Source organism: Castor canadensis, chromosome 11 (genome assembly GCF_047511655.1).
Source record: "Castor canadensis chromosome 11, mCasCan1.hap1v2, whole genome shotgun sequence".
Taxonomy (NCBI): domain Eukaryota; kingdom Metazoa; phylum Chordata; class Mammalia; order Rodentia; family Castoridae; genus Castor; species Castor canadensis.
In genome coordinates, this window is record NC_133396.1 from 138373432 (window position 1) to 138391143 (window position 17712).

A 17712-nucleotide genomic window follows, 5' to 3' on the forward strand; every position below is an offset into this window, starting at 1 on the left:
TTACATGTCTTTTTCTTGGTGTATATTCACAGCGTGTCTATCTTATACTAGACATTTCCTTTAAGTTAAAGTTACATAAAAAAACAGCGCAGATACCACTTAAATGTCTAGTAAAGTGAGTGGTCAAGGCACATGATAAACTATATGATAGGCCTTCATATATAAAGTAGATACTTGAATTGTAATTTAATAAATTTAGTCTCATTCCATCAGAAAAAATGGGGCAATAAAATGCGTATGTAATGAATTTCAATATACCAACATATTGATTCATTTGATCAGAGATGATTAATGGAAAATAGTGATCAAGATCCTCCTAATAGTCAGCAGTCCATATTGATGTTAGCAATCAACATTCTTTATTTTAGGTTTACTTAAGCTAATAATACTTTCTTTTAGCTAAGTATCTTGGATATGTTACTCCCTGCTTCAAAACTGTTCTCGTTTCCTTAAAAGCCAGGTCTCTCCCCTTCTTGCTCCCTATAAATAAGATCACAAAACATGAAGTGAGAATGGAAGGACTGGACTTAGGAAGAGCTGTTTTTAAGTATACTGGGAAAATTAATACATACTTCATCATATCTATTAGCTAATTTTTAAAAAAGCATCTATACTCAAGACATTTAAACATTACAGAATTTTTTGCCATGCAGACATCAGATATAAGAATGCTAAATTCTGTCACATTCCTAGCTCTAAAAAGATTCTAGTTCAATTCAACCATACAGTTGGTTTGTATTCACCTCTTCATTCATTTTGGCATCTATACAATTAGCCATCGCTAAACTAAATGTTTTACAGTTATATCATTCATTTTCTCCTAAATACAGTATCTTAAAGCCTCCCTCCCGTCCTTCCTTCATGTTTTCTTCTTTTAAAACAGGGTCTTGCTGTGCAGTCTAGGCTTACCTCGAATTCATTAGATAGCCCAGGCTGGCCTCAAACTCATAATCTCTGGCACCAGTCTCCTGAGTGCTGGGGATTACATGTTTGGCTTCCTTTATAATAATTAATAAATTGTACCAAGCATAATTCACTGTCACTGTATAGAAATATTTTATATGATGGTCATGCCTTCAGATCACTTATGACAAAATGGAGCATGTGGGAACATCTGGAGTGACCTAGACTACACAGCACCTTCAACAATGAGAAATATTAAGAATTGTAGGCAATTTTTACCAAGTGAGATGGCAGGAAGGGTATAATTGTGGTTTCTTTTCTTAGACATACATCTCATTTTTACACATAAAAATTCCAGGTAACTTCTACTTCTGTATATCAAATTATACTTTACAAAAAACTTGATCAACAAAGCAATTCTACATTAAATTTTTTAATAGGCAAAGGTAACTATATGATTTATTTTCTCCAAACCCAGGGCTTTACACATGCAAAGCAAATGCTTGACCACTGAGCTATATCCCTGGCCCTTTTAAAATTTTATTTTGAGGCAGGATCTCACTAAGTTGCTCAGGCTTCCCTCAAATTGGGATCTGTCAGCCTCAGCGTCATGAGTAGCTGGGATCACAGACATCTACTATTTTGCTTGGATTCTGATTTACTTTTATTTTTTCCCAGTGCTAGGGATCAGCACATACTAGGCAAGCAATCTACAAACGAGTTATACCCTCACCCCAAGATTTAATTTTAAAGAAGATTATAACATTTAGAGTTTGTTCAAAATCTGCCATGATACAAATTTCCTTAATATAGCCAGCTTTACTTATAAAAGTGTCAAGTGAGTCATTTTTGGCTTACATGTACTACTCCAGGGATCAGTAAACTGTGGTTATATGACCCAAATCTATACTACTGACTGTTTTTATACATAAAGTTATATTGGGACACAGTGAAACATACTCATTTACATAATGTCTGAGTCTTCTTTTACCCTATAATGGCAGATCTGAATAGTTGCAACGGAGACTTTGTGGGCAGAAAAGACTAAAATGTGTATTATCTGGCCTTAAAAAATGCTGCCCACCCTAAGTCATTCTAAGGTCTTACCATGAAAGAACCTAGAGAAGTCAAGGCTTTTATTACTAATAAAACATATACTGTGCTTTCATAAATGAAAAACTAAGCAAATTAGTAAAAAGCTATCTTAATTGCTTCAAGTATTTAAACCTCTCAATAAGTCAACAATACAATCAAAATTAATTTTTTCCTTCCAATAGTCTTAATTTATAAAAATTTCCTCCTAAACATTATTAAATGTTAGAATATAATAATGAAAGATATTTTAAAATGTTATTTGCAAAGTTATTTGACTTTTACTCAGATGTTTAACATTGCTCTGTAATATCTACAGGAAAATGGAACTACTATCAATAGATGAATTGATCAGAGCAAAAACTCAAATCTAAAGGAACCCCATGCACCTCAGCCAATGAAATTCCCTGTCGAACGTAGCAAACTACCTTCCTAGAGTGCTTTTCTCCAAATTAAACCACTCTTCTCAGAACTGTGTAACTTTTTAATTACTGTTTGTCCCTACAGTCTCTGCAAAAACAAATACTGATTACTTTTTTTTACCTTGAGATCACGGTACACAATCTTCCCAGAATGCAGATAGTCCAAGGCAGAGACAATTTCTGCACCATAGAAACGTGTGCGGTCCTCAGAGAACACGCGCTCTCTCGACAAATGGAAAAACAGCTGCAGGGTAAACAGCAGGGACAGGATTGTAATAATTACTGATTTAGTGGGGGAAATTAACACAAACATAAAACACTTCTCATAGCCATATTGTGATGATAGATAGTGTACTCTCAGTGGACAGTGCGCACTCTTAGACAGCAGCTGGCTTATCTTTTCCAGATTTCCAGGGGAAACTGCGAGCTGTTAAGTCAGCGCTTTAATCAATATACCAATCTTGTTGAAGGCATTCTGCTTGCTACCCATTTAACCTTCGGTTACCAGAGGAAAACGCACGCCTCGTTAGACTGCACTTCCCTCATCACATGCTGCTTCACTCTTTTGAGGAGGACTAGGTATTGAGACATTACTAAAACACATCAACACAAGCACAGGCGTATCTTTATTTAATTATTTAAGTTACATTTAATTTCAAAGAGAGGACTGCTGGCTTACTGAACCTGACTGATAAGGACCTGTTATTGTTTACAACTTGATCATCACAGCTCTAGAATAATTTCAGTTTGAATCACCATTTTCTATAGTGAGAAATTTAAGTCTCTTAAGTTTTCAATTTATTTTAATAATGCCCAAGCAGACTGAGAAGCTTCCATTGTTCCTGTTATTGTTCTCAGCCCATTTATTTCTTAGTTCACCATCTGAAAGATATACCACCTAGTAGTCAACCAACTTTTACTTGGACACTTACTATGACCAAGCACCTAGTTCTCCTTTTAAGAAGCTGTAAAGGCCAGTCTCAGTGGGTCATATCTATAATATCAGGTACTCAGGAGGCAGAGATAGGGAGGATTAAGGTTCAAGGCCAAGTTGGCTCAAAAATTCATGAAACCCTCATCTCAACAAATAAGCCAAGCATGGTGGTGCATGCATGTAGTCCCACCTAATGTGGCAGGCACAGCAAAAACAAATAAGGGCAGTGTGACAGCCTAAGGCACTGGGTCCAAAACCCCAGTACCACAAAATCAAAACGAAACTGTAAATCTCATTTCTCAGTTCCACAACATACAAATCTCTCGTCTCTTGACTGAGGACGTAGTGCAGTGGTAGAACACTTGCCTAGCATGTGCAAGGCCTGGTTTCAGTGCCTAGAACTGTAAGAAAAAAATCCGAGCCAATTCCATCTGTCAGTTTGACATGTCCATGAAGGAGGAGCAGACGTGAGGAAGAGTGCAGCACAAGCAGTCATCGCTGTACGATTCCACTGGAGTAGGAACTCTGCCAAGGGATTGTCCAGGGTGCTGAGGGCATGGCCAGCAGCACAGCAGCACTCAACACAGTCTGTGAGTGAAGAAAGTGACGAATACACATGCCCTGGACTAAAGACCATAGAGGGACCACACCTTATGCGGGTCACCAACTCTCCGTGCTTCTACCAGACTAATAAGAATTATGGCCAACCAAGACTCCTTCTGTACAACAAATCATAATTTCAAGTAACATACAACAGATTCTTTCTTCCCTTTTCTACCTACCTTCGCTTAACAGTCGTATTGTTTTAAGATAAACTTTAGTGCATGACTCATTAAAGAAAAAACGAGAAAATATCATTATAAAAAAAATTCCTGAACATATATTAAAAAGTAAAGTTTGTAAATTTTAATGTTCCCTACTATATTTTCACTAAAATGTTGTTATATTTTACCAGATCAAAGATGCCACTGATTGAGAGGGCACGGTTATTTTATGTAATACCAAAAACAATGTTATCAATTAAAATTATGGCACACTATGTACTATAAAAGGCATTCTGATTACAGAATGTTAAATGTGTCTTACAAATGATCAAATACAGTATGCCAAAAACCAAACCAATTTAACAGTTCTTCAGTGACATTTAGAAATCCATGCATTTTATATAGGTCAGTAATTACTGTTAATGCACTGCAAGCTAAACAAGAACATGGAGTATAAGGAGCACAGACCATCAAGCAAAACCATTCTGAAAACCTCCAAGTGGAAATCACCTTGGCCATGGTTTGTATAAGGCATCAGAAACGTGGTGAAGGAAGCCCTGTAGTCTCTTATGTAGAGTTAGGTAGTCTAATGTGATGAAGATAGCAATTGAGGTTCTAAATTTTCCTAAAAGAAGATCAATCCTGTCACCACCATCTACTTTGGAAAAGATATATAGATCTTCTCCCTAAATTAATATCATATATTCAGGATTCTACATCTTTATTTGGATCATATATCTTTCATTTGTCTACCAGCCAGTATCTATAAAAATACCAACTAAAAATTTATACTTAAGGGGAAGAATTCTATGTATTTCTCAGTCAAGTGCCACCTGATGTCTACCCTTGCTACTTTATTCAACTGATTCTTACTAAGAGAAACTGCCACTCAGAGCTGCCAGATCCAGTGGTCCATTCAGTCTGAACTCTTCTTGCTGCTCTATAGCTTAAGACATCACCTACTGGACTCTCTTTCTTGTTTATTTTTTGGAAGCAGTGGGATTTGAACTCAGAGCTTGCTCTTGCCAGGAGGTACTCTACCACTTGAGCCATGCTCCCATGCCTTTTTTGCTTTAGTTATTTTTTCAGGTAAGGACTTGCATTTTTGCCTAGACTGGTCTCAGACTTCAATCTTCCTATCAGCCTCAACATAGCTAGGGTCACAGGCATGTATCACCACATCAGCTTATTGAGATGGGGTCCTGCTAACTTTCCCTCTGCAGATTGGCCTCCAGCTACAATCCTCCTAATTTCTGCATTCTGAGTAGCTGGGATTGCGGTGTACATCACCACACCTGGCTGGTCTCTCTTTCTTGAAATATGTTTCTTGGCTTTGGTTAACATAACTGATTTCCTCCTATCTGGATCATCCTTCTCAATCCTCCCTGGCTTGTTTTGAGAAAGAGACATAGACCAGACTGGCCTGAAACTTGCTGTGTGGTCCTTATTGGTCTCGAACTTATGATCCTCCTGCCTCCCAAGCCCTGGGAGAATAACCACATGGGATTCACCTTGGTTTTAAACTAAGGTGATCCAGACATAATCTCTATGTTTACAGCACTGAATGGGGTGATAAGTTGTACATCAAGTACATGTAGCCTTTGTATATCAATAATACTTCAATAAAATGGGGTAAAAAGACAGAACTCCTGCTATAAAGAATTCTAGTTCAATGACAGAGATGCATGTAGAGATAAAACCAAGAGCAATGATTGATTTTGTGATTTGGATATTAACAAGGCTACAGAGGCAGTGATTGACCCATACTGATATGATCTGGGGAGACATCATGGATAAAGTGAAAGTTCACTTAGGTTTTGAAGGGTGGGATTTCACAAATGCAAAATGTAAGGGAAAACTACAAGGGAATTACTCAAGACATATCCATCTTTGTATTTATATGCAGCATAGGATCCATCATCTGTTATGTATCCACACACATAATAACGTTTAATACATAATGTTTATTAATAAATGTAGGAAGCATTAATTCTTTGTTAGTACATCTTACTGTACAACTGAGAGGTTTCGCTGTGGTATTTTCATATTTGTACTCCCTACTACTCCTCAGTCCCCTTCTCTAACAGTTTCTCTGCTACAGAAAACATTAATTCTGAAGAAAAAAATCCAGCACTGGCACAGAAATACATGCAGGGAATGTATGTAGCTAAAGGATAATACACATTCAGGACAATGACAGGAAAAAAACCCTGATGACCATCATATTGAATTTTATACTGTAGATAAGGAGTCTGAAAAGGTTCTGCCAGTGGCTCAGTCCTAATCCAAGCTACAAGGGAGGTTGAGGTCAGGAGGATTGTGTTTCAAGGCCAGGTTGGGCAAACTGTTCACCAGACCCTATTTCCAAAATAACCAGAGCAAAATGGACTGGAAGTGTGGCTCAAGCAGTAGAGCACCTGCTTTGCAAGTGTGAAGCCCTGAATTCAAACCCTAGTCTCACCAAAAAAAAAAAAAAAGAGGGGTTGGAATTTTTTTTTAAAAGACAATTCTGGCAGTAACTGGAGAAAAAAAAGGATTTGAGACTACTGTCAGTAAACAATTTCCAAATGACAAGAAAATTACTGATCACCTATTTAGTGTCAGCTGTCGTCAAAAGCAGTAGACGAAGAGGAAATGGCATCGGTCAGGAGGAAGCATGATCTGGAGAGAAGGTCATGCTATTAAAACTGTGGCAATTACACAGAATAAAGAACACACCAAAGGAATACTTTTGTGGTACCAGAAGTTATGCGTGAGTGGATGAGAGCATCTGAAGGACACTGCTCAGCCAGCAGTCATGGGCATTTCAGAGCAGCATTCCAAATCACCTTTGCCATTTGGCCCAAGGGCGACACTGACAATGGTGAAGTTTTCCTATGGCTGGCTGAGTAGATGTTGCTGACAAGAACGCTTAGGAAAAGAAAGGAGATGGGGACAGAACAGCAAGGAGCTTTATTCTAACCTAATGACATTTAAATAAGCCATTTGATGCCACAGTTTTGGAACTGTGGATCCCAATGTTACAGATGTAGGTTAAGGAGTCAGGCATTGGTGGCTCACATGTGTAATCCTAGCTACTTGGGAGGCTGAGTCAGGAGGATGATGGGTTTGAGGCCAGCATGGGCAAAAAGTGAGACCCTATCTCCAAAATAACCAGAGCAAAAAGAGCTGAAGATGTGCCTCAGTGGTAGAGCACCTGCCTAGTAAGTGTGAAGCCCTCAGTGCAAACCCCAGCATAGGAAGAAAAAAAAGTACTTATGGGAGTCATTTATACAGAAGAAATTGTTAAAAGGAAAGAAGCAGAGCATAGCCCCGGAGCTCAGTGGGAAAGAGTGAAAAGAGAAGAGTTAGGGGCAGAATCTTTGGGTACTCCTCTACATAAAGTCAGGAAAAGCAGAGCTGGATACTGAGCTGGAGTACTAACAGAATTACAAAGGAAGCAAGAATATCTGAAGAATGAGAAGAAAAAGAAAGCCTTGGGAACAAAGGAACATTTACTGGACATGCAGGGAGTAGGCCATTGTCAGACCAGTCTAACGAGGCTTAAGAGCAAACTTTGAAACAATCACACTGTTTACATAAGAACAAGCCCTGAGAGAGAGAGAGAGAGAGAGAGAGAGAGAGAGAGAGAGAATCTAGACAGATACATAGATATAGATAACAGATATAGATATGTAGTACTGGGGTTTGAACTTAGGGCCTCAAGCTTGCTAGGCAGGCGCTCTACCAGCCTGTGAAAGTGTATTTTTTAATTCTATAAATTCAAGCATCCAACAAAGTAAACTTCAATATCTGGCATCCAATAAAAAATCATCAGACATACAAAGAACTATATAACCTATAAGCAGGAGCATAATTAATGGTTAAAAGCTGCATTAGAAAATAACAAATGGCAGAATTAGAAGAATATCATAATGAAGTAACTATGTAAAATACAATTTAAAAGGAAAACAGAAAAGAATGGAAGATACAAAAACAAAGTCCTAATTCAAACTTCAAGGAGTTAAAAACATGTCTGAGGTAGAGACATACTAGATGTGACCAACAGCGCATGAGAGAAGACACTTAGTGAACTTAAAAGCACTAGGGAACTCCTAACTTGAAGACGAGAGGAAAAAATCAAACACTGTCACATGGTAAGTGGATTCTCGGTGTAGGACAAGAGAAATAAGAGGACAGGAAAAAAATCTTAACCAATAAAATCTAATTGTTTTGTCAAATTTAGTGAGAACTATATGCCTTAAATATGCACAAAGAAAAAAAATGTGAAGAAAAGGCATACTACAATCAAACAGCTGAAAGAAAGTGACAAAAAGAAAAGCTTAAAGTAACCACAGTGGGGAGAAGGCACATACAGTACAGGGAACAAAGATATTAGTAGCCTTCTTGTAGGAAGTCAGACAAACCAGAAGAAAGTGTGCTAACTCCTTTACAGTAATGAAACATGCATGTGGCAAATGAGAATTTTATACCTCTTTTTCTGGAGACAGGGTCTTGCCCAGGTTGACCTAGAAAGCAAAATCCTCCTGCCGTGGCCTCCTTTGAATGCTGGGATTACAGGTGTGCACTATCAAGCCCAGCTTATTTTATGAAGTATTGAAGGAAATGCTTTGGGCTGAATGAAAATGGCACCAAACAGAAAACTCATGCATGCGTGGTAAACGCTTCACCACTGAGGCAGACCTCTAGCAACTGGCTTTAGATTCTTGAAGGCACTTCATACTGTCTTCCACAATGGCTATACTGATTTACATTTCACTGAATACTTATCAGCATTTGTTATTTTTTATCTTTTTAATAAGTCATTCAAACTGGGGTAACATGGTATCTCCTTGTGGTTTTGCTTTGCATTTCCCTGATGATTACTGATGGTGAATATTTGTTTACATTTTAAATATTTGTATATATTCTTTTGAGAAATGTCTATTCAAATCATTTGCCCATTATTTAACCAGTTTTTTTTGTTTTCACTGTTGAGTTGAGGTTCCTATATAGTCTAGATATTAACCCTTTGCCAGATAAATTGTTCAACAACAATTGTACAGCTGAAAAGACTGCACACCATGATCAAGTTAGTATCATTTCAGTGGTGGAAGGATGTTTGGACAAAAGTAAACCAATAAATATAACACAGCACATAAACAGAACACAGGACAAAAATCACATGGTCATCTCAATGGATGCAGAAAAGGCCTCAACAACACTCAAAATTCCTTCATGATAAAGGCCTTGAAGAAATTAGGAACAGAAGGAACATATCTCACAAATTGAAGGCTACGTATGACAAATGTACAGCAACATAGGATTCAATGGGGAAAATATGAAGCCATTTCATCTGAAGTCAGGAGCAATAGGGTGCTTGAATCTGTAGCAGAACAATAAGGCAAGAGGCAGAAATAAAAGGATAAAAAAGGAAAGGAAGAAGTGAGATTATCCCTATTAACATATGATATGGTTCTATACTCAAAAGACCCTATGAAGACTCCACCAAAAAACTTTTGCATCTGATAAACACTTTCCACAAAGTAGCAGGATGCAAAATCTACATGTAAAAATCGTAGTTTTTCTATACAGCAACAATAAACAGCCTGAGACAAATCAGGAACACAATCCCATTCACAATAACCTCAGAAATACCTAGTAATAAACTTTTTTTGTTTATTTATTTGTTTTTTTTTTTGGTGGTATTGGGGCTTGAACTCAGGGCCTACATCTTAAGCCACTCCACCAGCCCTTTTTTGTGAAGGGTTTTTTCAAGATATGATCTCATGAACTATTTGCCTGGGGTTATAGGAGTGATTCACCAGCATCCAGCAGGAATAAACTTAATGAAGTAGGTAAAAGACCTCTACAATGAAGCAAAAGAAAACACTATAGAAAGAAATCAAAGAAGAAACTAGAAGATGGGATGACCTCCCACATTCATGGAGTGGCAGAATTAATATTGTGAAATGGCTACACTACCAAAAGCAATCTACAAATTCAGAGCAATTCCCAACAAAATCCCAATGTCATTTTTTACATAAATAGAAAAAGCAATCCTAAACTTCATAGGGAAATGAAAAAGACCCTGAACAGCCAAAACAAACTTGAGTAAAAAGAACAATGCTGAAGGTATCACAATACCTGACTTCATAAAGTATACTACAGAGTCAAGAGTAACAAAAACAGTATGGTATTGCCACAAAACAGACATGTACCAATGTCTGTTGGTACATGGAATAGAAGACCTAGAAATAAACTCACATAGCTATGGCAATCTGATTTTTTGACAAAGGAGCCAAGAAAAGACAGCCTCTTCAACAAATGGAGTTAGGAAAACTGGGTATCCATGTACCAGTAGATGTAGAAGACTGAAGCAAGAAGACCTCTGTCTCTCACTGTGTATAAAAATTAATTCAAAATGGACCAAAGATCTAAATGTAAGAACTGCAACTTTGAAGCTACTACAGGAAAACACTGGAACATAGAGGCATAGGATTCCAATTGCTCAGGAAATAAGGGGGGAAATTGACAAACAAGTTTGCATCAAATTAAAAATGTTCTGCACAGCAAAGGAAACAATTACCAGAAAAAAAGAGACAATCCACACAACAGGAGAAAATCTTTGCCAGCTATTCATGAGACAAAATCCATGAAACATAAAGAGCTCCAAAAATTAAATACTAAAAGAATAATCCAATTAATAAATGGGCAAATGAACTGGACAGTTCTCAAAAAAAAGTACAAATGGTCAATAAATGCATGAGGGACTGTTCAACATCCTAAACCATAAAGGAAAATGCAAATCAAAATGTCTCTGAGATTCCATCTCACTCCACTCAGAGGCGCCATCATCAAGAAAACAAACAACAAATGCTGGGGACAATGTGGGGAATGTGTCTCTCAGACACTGCTAGTGGGAATGTAAATGAGTCAGCCACAGCGGAAGTCAGTGTGGAGGCGAGGTGCCTCAAGAAACTAAAAGTAGAGCTACCTAATGATCCAGAGATCCCACTCTTGGGACTGTATCTGAAGAGTGAAAGTCAACATTCAAGATGGGCATCTGCACAACCATGTCTATAGCAGTGCTGTTCACAACACCGAAGCTTTGGAATCAGCTTAGGTGCCCAAGAACAAAGGAATGGATAAAGAAAACGTGTTACATATACACAACAGAGTATTATTAAGCCACAAAGAAAGAAATTACGTTGTTTGCAGGAAAACGGATGAAAATGGAGATTATGTAGAGTGAGATAAGCCAAGCACATACAGTCAAATACAGCATGTTTCCTCTCACATGTATAATCTAAACCTAAAAATATATGTCATAATTATACAAGGGAATTGTTTGGTTGGGTGGGAGCACTGAGAGAGGGGAGAGGGAAAGAAGAGGGTGATGGGAGGTGAACATAGTTAAAGTACATTATAAATATATATGAAAATAGCATAATGAAACTCCCCTAAAATGACTAAAAAGGAATGAGGGAAGCATAAGGTGGGGTAGAAAAAGCTTAATAAAGTGAGTGAATTTGATCAAAGTAAATTACATGCATGAATGGAAATATCACAATTAATTCAAGCTAATTAAAAAGAAAAAGTTAGAAACTGCCTAAGCATGCATGAGGCCCTGGGTTCAGTCACTAGTATCCTTCTCCCTCAAAAAAATGCTTACTATCATTAGTTATTTAGGAAATTTAAATAAAACCTACAGGATAGCAGTACCCATTCATAAATAAAGGTATACTAAGTGTGGTGATGATGATAAAGTGAAATAGTATAGCTAATTTGAAAAATAGGGTGGCAGTTTCTGAAGGTGAACATAGCAAATGACATAGAGTTTACATTTATAGGTATTTACCCAAGATAAGCCTAAATAAATATTCACATAAAGATGTGTACTGCAATCTTTACAACTGCTCCTTACCTAATGGCTATAAGGTGCAAAGAACTCACATGTCTATCCAACGGTGACTGTGTAAACATATGACAGTACACACACAGTGGAGGAAAGCTATACAAGGAAACTACAGATGTGCGCTACAATGCAGGAGAACTTTGAGAAGCACATGGGAAACGGAAGACACGGCAAAAGATGATGTATGGTGTTCTGGACTGCAGCTTTACATATTTAAGTATTCTTTTGTGTTGGTCCTGGTTTTCTTTCTCAGGGTCTCTGATCATATACATTTTGTTTCCTTTTTTACTTTCTTGAAATGCTCACTCTGGGTTAAGCTACACCTTTGTTCGAGAAGTCTGAATATTAGGAAATTACCATTTTGTGCCATAATCACTAAAACAGGTAGATGCCTGGTCAGTCCCTAGTGTTTCAGGGCAGCTCATCTGTGATTCTAAATTTAAAAGCATCTTAGACATTGCAGCTAGTTGAGTCTTCTGATGCTGACTTTAATTGCAATCAGATCCTTGGCATAATGGTTCATTTAAAAAAAGTGACCTTGAAATATAAAATTATATAGTAAAAGTGGCATATAAAATAAAGTTTGAATTTTATTTTGTCTTGAACTTTAGATGCTAATGTGAATACTGCAATGTATCTTTCTTGGCTTAAGAATTTTTGAAAAACATTTGTGTGAAAGCAATAGAATTCTGATATAACTAACCTACATAAAATTTAGTAACTCAGACTCCCAGCAATAAAGATATTTATATACCTATATATTTAGTAAAATTTTAAAAATCATCATCATGAATATGAGATGATACTTTTAATTTAAAAAATCACCCAAATCCCACCTCTATAAATCAGTAAGTGGAATTCAAATGCTGACTGCCGGCACTTCTGTCTTATGTGAATTTAAAATGAGATGATTTTGGTTCACAGAAGACAAGATGCCAGCCAAATAAAGAAAAATCTGAATAAGTTTTAAAAGGATTTCAAGAGTAACATAAAACTGACATTCATATGCAAAAAATAAAGTGAATTTTATCAAAGTAATTAATATAGAGTGTACAAAGAGCTAAGTACAGAAAAGAGTAAGTAATGAAAATATTAGATTTATTAGTGTCTACAAGAAGATGTAAAAGATTGAGAAAAACTTGTCCGATGAATAACATGTCTACATGACTATTTTCCTTAATTCCTCCCCCTCTCTCCCAAATGCATCTGCTAACTTCCAGGAAATTTCAGCCATGTGAGTGATCACAGAAGGTCAGTGTATAGGCTTGAAAGAACTACACAAAAATTTGGGTGACAAGAGTTCTAAGCGGAGACTTTCTAAATCAAACTCAACAACACCTTAGCTTTCAGTTACTTTCTTCTTCTCAGGATATTCTTCTGTTTTTCATGTAAATTTAGTGATATCTAAGCTATTAAAAGAGTGGCATGAAGATGTTGTATTAGAGAGACTTTATAATTAATTCTACAGATGCTAAGTCACTCACTGTCCACCCAAGTGGACACACTTTCCCAACTTTGCTCTACTGGGCTAACCAGTCCTTGTGCATCCTGCCCTTTGGCCAAAGAACACACCTTGAAGAGTCCGTGGTACTGTGCCTAGGAACTGCTGCATGTCTAATCCAGTGGCCTTCTCTCAGTTGTTACCTTACACAATGCAATATACTCTGGAACACCTAATGTATTCTCCTTAACCTTTAAGGCTCATCTGCCTGACTCCTGCTCATGATTTTCTTCAGGCTCCTCTTCTCTGGACATTGTGGTATCTCCAGGCACCACTCTTGACCACTAATATTCAAACCACACATATTTTCCCACCCTGGCTATTTCTTTACTTCCTTGGTTTTAGCATGGCTGATGACACTTACTTGCATCTCTGGCTGAGTTCTCTCTATCTTATTTGATATCTCAAATATAAGATGATCCCTACCAGAATTAAATTCTCTTCCCGTTTCCTATTTTTATGTAGAAAAAGAGCCTAGTCCCCAAACAGCAAATGTGAAATTGTATGACAATTTAGTCCTTATATTCTGACAATTCTAGTACCTAAATATCATTATAGTGTGATTTCTTCTAACACTGCCTCAATTAATGAATTTCTTATTTTTATACTCACATTACCAAACACCTCCTAATTGTGATAGCCTTCCAAGTATCTTCCCTGTTTCTACTTTTGTCTTCCCCAATTTAAATCCAATACTGCTAAAAAGTATTCTTTCTAAACCTCTCCTCAAAGAAATTCTGTCATGCTGTAACCACTGCCTTCAGGGCAAAATCGAAATTATTTGCTTGGGAAGGAACTATCCCAAGCAAGTCCTGTGGTCCTGACTTCCTGTTCAGACTCTCCTGGCTTTCCTCTCCAAGACTTTATGCATCATCCATACTGTGCTCTTGGGAGGGGGACGGGGGAGGAGTCTGTACGTTTCTGTACATTCTACTTTATCTGGGTAGGATTCCCTCCTGCTTATCCTTACTAAGATAACTCAGATGTATCCTTAGCTTAGTCAACACTTTTAAGTTTTCTCTACCTTGACATCCTATTTTCCTTTTCTCTCTTCCTTCTAGATTGATTCAAGTGTACACTCTCTGCAGTGCCATAGCAACCAGTGATATCATGGCCATAGTGACACTATAAAGTCTGACATGGCTGTAATCGCAGCACTTGGGCTGTCCTCAAGTTCGAGGCCAGCTTGTTGTGCTTAAGACACAAAGCAAAACAAAACAAAAAGTTAAGCAAAGCAAAACAAAACAAAAAGTCTACATGCATTCTCTTGCACATTTCTCCAGTCAGACATCCATCTTTTTTAAGAAACCCACTATGTTTTGTTTATTTCTGAGTCCTCTGAAGTCCAGCCCACTGACTAAGAGTAGGGCTCATGCTTAGCCTGGGGTTCAACCCCCCAGCACCAGAAAACAAAAGATTTAGGTGGATGGACAATAATAGAGTAGGTTCTAAAGTTAACATATGATTAAAATAACCCTTGAAAATTCCTTAAGTAGTAATTCATTACACTGGAGGCAAATATATTGTCATCTTTCAATATAATTAACCCCAACCAAGTTTTCTATGATTAGAAAAAAAACATAGTTTCTTTAAATGAATACCTATAGTTGCAATATACTTAATGATAATGTTTTCTGAAACTACTTTTTTTTTTAAGCACTGAAGTTTATATCCCATTAAGCGCTTAAGAATGACAGTAGGAACTCTCATGGAATAAAAGAATAGCAGATTTATGTCTTCCATCTTGAAGTCACTCTTATTACACTTGAGAAGAATGAAAGTCACCATATTACTTAAATCTATCTATCCAATGCCCATGAGAAGCCAATGCTGAGTGTCATAGCCATGTCTTTCAAGATCCACTTCCATCAATGTGTTCCAGTGCTATGAACAGTGCTAGCAAACACAGGGCTAACCACAGCATGGCCATGGGCTGCTGTGGCAGTCTGTTAGCTGCAGGATCCCCAGTAGCCCCAGAAATGTGAACAAAGTCCAAGGCAAATGATGTTCCCCTGATTTATTTATGCCTCAACTCCAGAGCATGAACTGAAAAATACTATCGCTAATTCAAGACCAACAAGACACTAAGTGTGAATTATGGTTATGCTAGTCACTTTAATGAGCCCTCTAAAAGTTTATGCAAGGCAAAGACTGTATATGAATAGATTTGAGGATGCTGACATTTGAGTAAATAATATCAGTTTATTACACTTTACTATTCAATAGCCAGCATGGATAATCCCCAGTAGGCAGGTCACAGTCCGTATGTGTAAATGCTGGTGTCAACTGTTTATTAGGCCATTACTGGGAGTAATGGCCATTACTCTACTTTGAAAATGTAATTATTATATTAATTACTTTATAGCAATTAACTTTTTTGCATTTCTAGGAAACATCCCCAAGCAGAAGAAGAGGCAAAGTGAATCTAAAACAAAGCCAAAGTTAGTGTGACTATAAGGATATACTGAAAAATAAGATTTCCTACCAGCAGACCAAGAATTGAAATAATCTTATGTTCTAAGAAATAAATATCTATTTTAAAGTACATTAAATATAATTATACTCTTTTTGCTGCTGGAGATTGATCCCCACTGAGCTATACACACCAATCTATAAGGTGTATTTATTAAACTAAAAGAACAAAAAAATTGGGAGATTACATATATAAAATTCTACTTTTACTAAAATTGTAAAATACAGAGAAAATACATAATTTTTCTCTCCCTCTGAATATATATATATATATATATATATATGTATGTATATATATGGCAACATTTTAATTATTACCCCATGTACTTTGGAATTATATGCCATATACAGAATGACTTTGTCTGTGTCAAAATATTAAATAATTTAGTTCCCATCTTACAGCCCAACCCTAAACCAGAAATTCTGGAGAAAAATGAAAAAGGGAAAAGACATGCCAAACAAAAGAAATAAGGTAGGCATTTTAATGCTAAAAAAACCATCTGGCTAGTCTGAAAAATCTGCTTTTATGTGAAATTTTTTTCAATAATCAGCAATTCATTAATTTCATAAGGACCCCAGGTTTATAGTAAAAGTGCAAATGCCAGCCAGTTCCCCCAGGAAGCTCTCCTCCAGCATGCAGGAGGCTCCTCTCCTGTGACTCCTATGGCCCTTCAACAGTACATGTGACACAAGTGACAGACTTGACACTGTAAGCTCTGAGGGTGAGATGTATGTTATTTACCAGAGTGCTTGTACAAAAATTCAGTCAACATGTACTTTATAAGTTTATACTTAGATACGCTTCCTCCTTCATGTTTTCAGTTTTTCTAAAAGAAATGAAAGACAATCTTTCTATTTTCACTTCCTACTTGTCCTTGTTCCTACTCTACCTCTTTTGCTGACTTCTCTATTGCTGGGGTTATCTGCTCATCGTTCAAGTAACCCAGCAAATATCTGTTAAGTAGCTACGCTGTGCCAGGCAGTGTGAACAAGCCCTGAAAGAGCTAAGAGACAGGCAAGTGAGCAGGTGACTGCAAACAACGTGATGAGCACTGCAATACATGCAAAGGCATGACACTGTATAAAAAAGAAAGCAAGCCACAAATTTTGCTCCAAGTTCTTACATACAGTTTGTCACTTTCTTTATGTTATTTTTCTCCTCTGGTCATCAGTCTACCCATCTGACTATTTTTAATTATTAAATAGGTAATATCTGCATGTGGTGCAAAATACAAATGTTTCCTAAGAATAAATAATTGAAAAATACGTCTTTCTCCCATCCTGTGCCCAGTTACTCAGTTTGTCTATCTATCCAGTGCACACTTACAGAGAGATACTCAGTGCACACACATAGGTACATATGCACATGATCTGATAGTCTTTTAGCACAATTACAGAGAGATACTCAGTGCACACACACAGGTACATATGCACATGATCTAATAGTCTTTTAGCCAATTACAGAGAGATACTCAGTGCACACACACAGGTACATATGCACATGATCTGATAGTCTTTTAGCACAATGGCAGCATGCTACATATTCTGCCATCTTGCTTTTCTCACTTCTGTAGTAGCCCACATTGGCTACCTGGTTCTTTTTAATGGATACAGATTCACTGGAATCTTCTTGATGCAGTGAATGTATTTATCTATATATAATTCTGTGGTATAGCTCTGTCTATAAATAAATTCCTAGAAGGAAAATGGCTGAGTCTGAGAATCAA

The 17712-nt window shown here is 37.1% G+C and overlaps 1 protein-coding gene across 7 annotated transcripts in view; it reads right to left on the minus strand.

Annotated features, from left to right (window-relative positions):
- Akt3 (AKT serine/threonine kinase 3) overlaps positions 1 to 17712 on the minus strand; it is a 286879-nt gene that overhangs the window by 59464 nt on the left and 209703 nt on the right. For all 7 annotated transcript variants that reach the window (XM_074048785.1, XM_074048783.1, XM_074048781.1 and 4 more), the window contains one exon: positions 2539 to 2661. In XM_074048785.1, coding sequence (XP_073904886.1) covers positions 2539 to 2661 — 123 coding nt within the window. The remainder of the gene's footprint in view (positions 1 to 2538; positions 2662 to 17712) is intronic.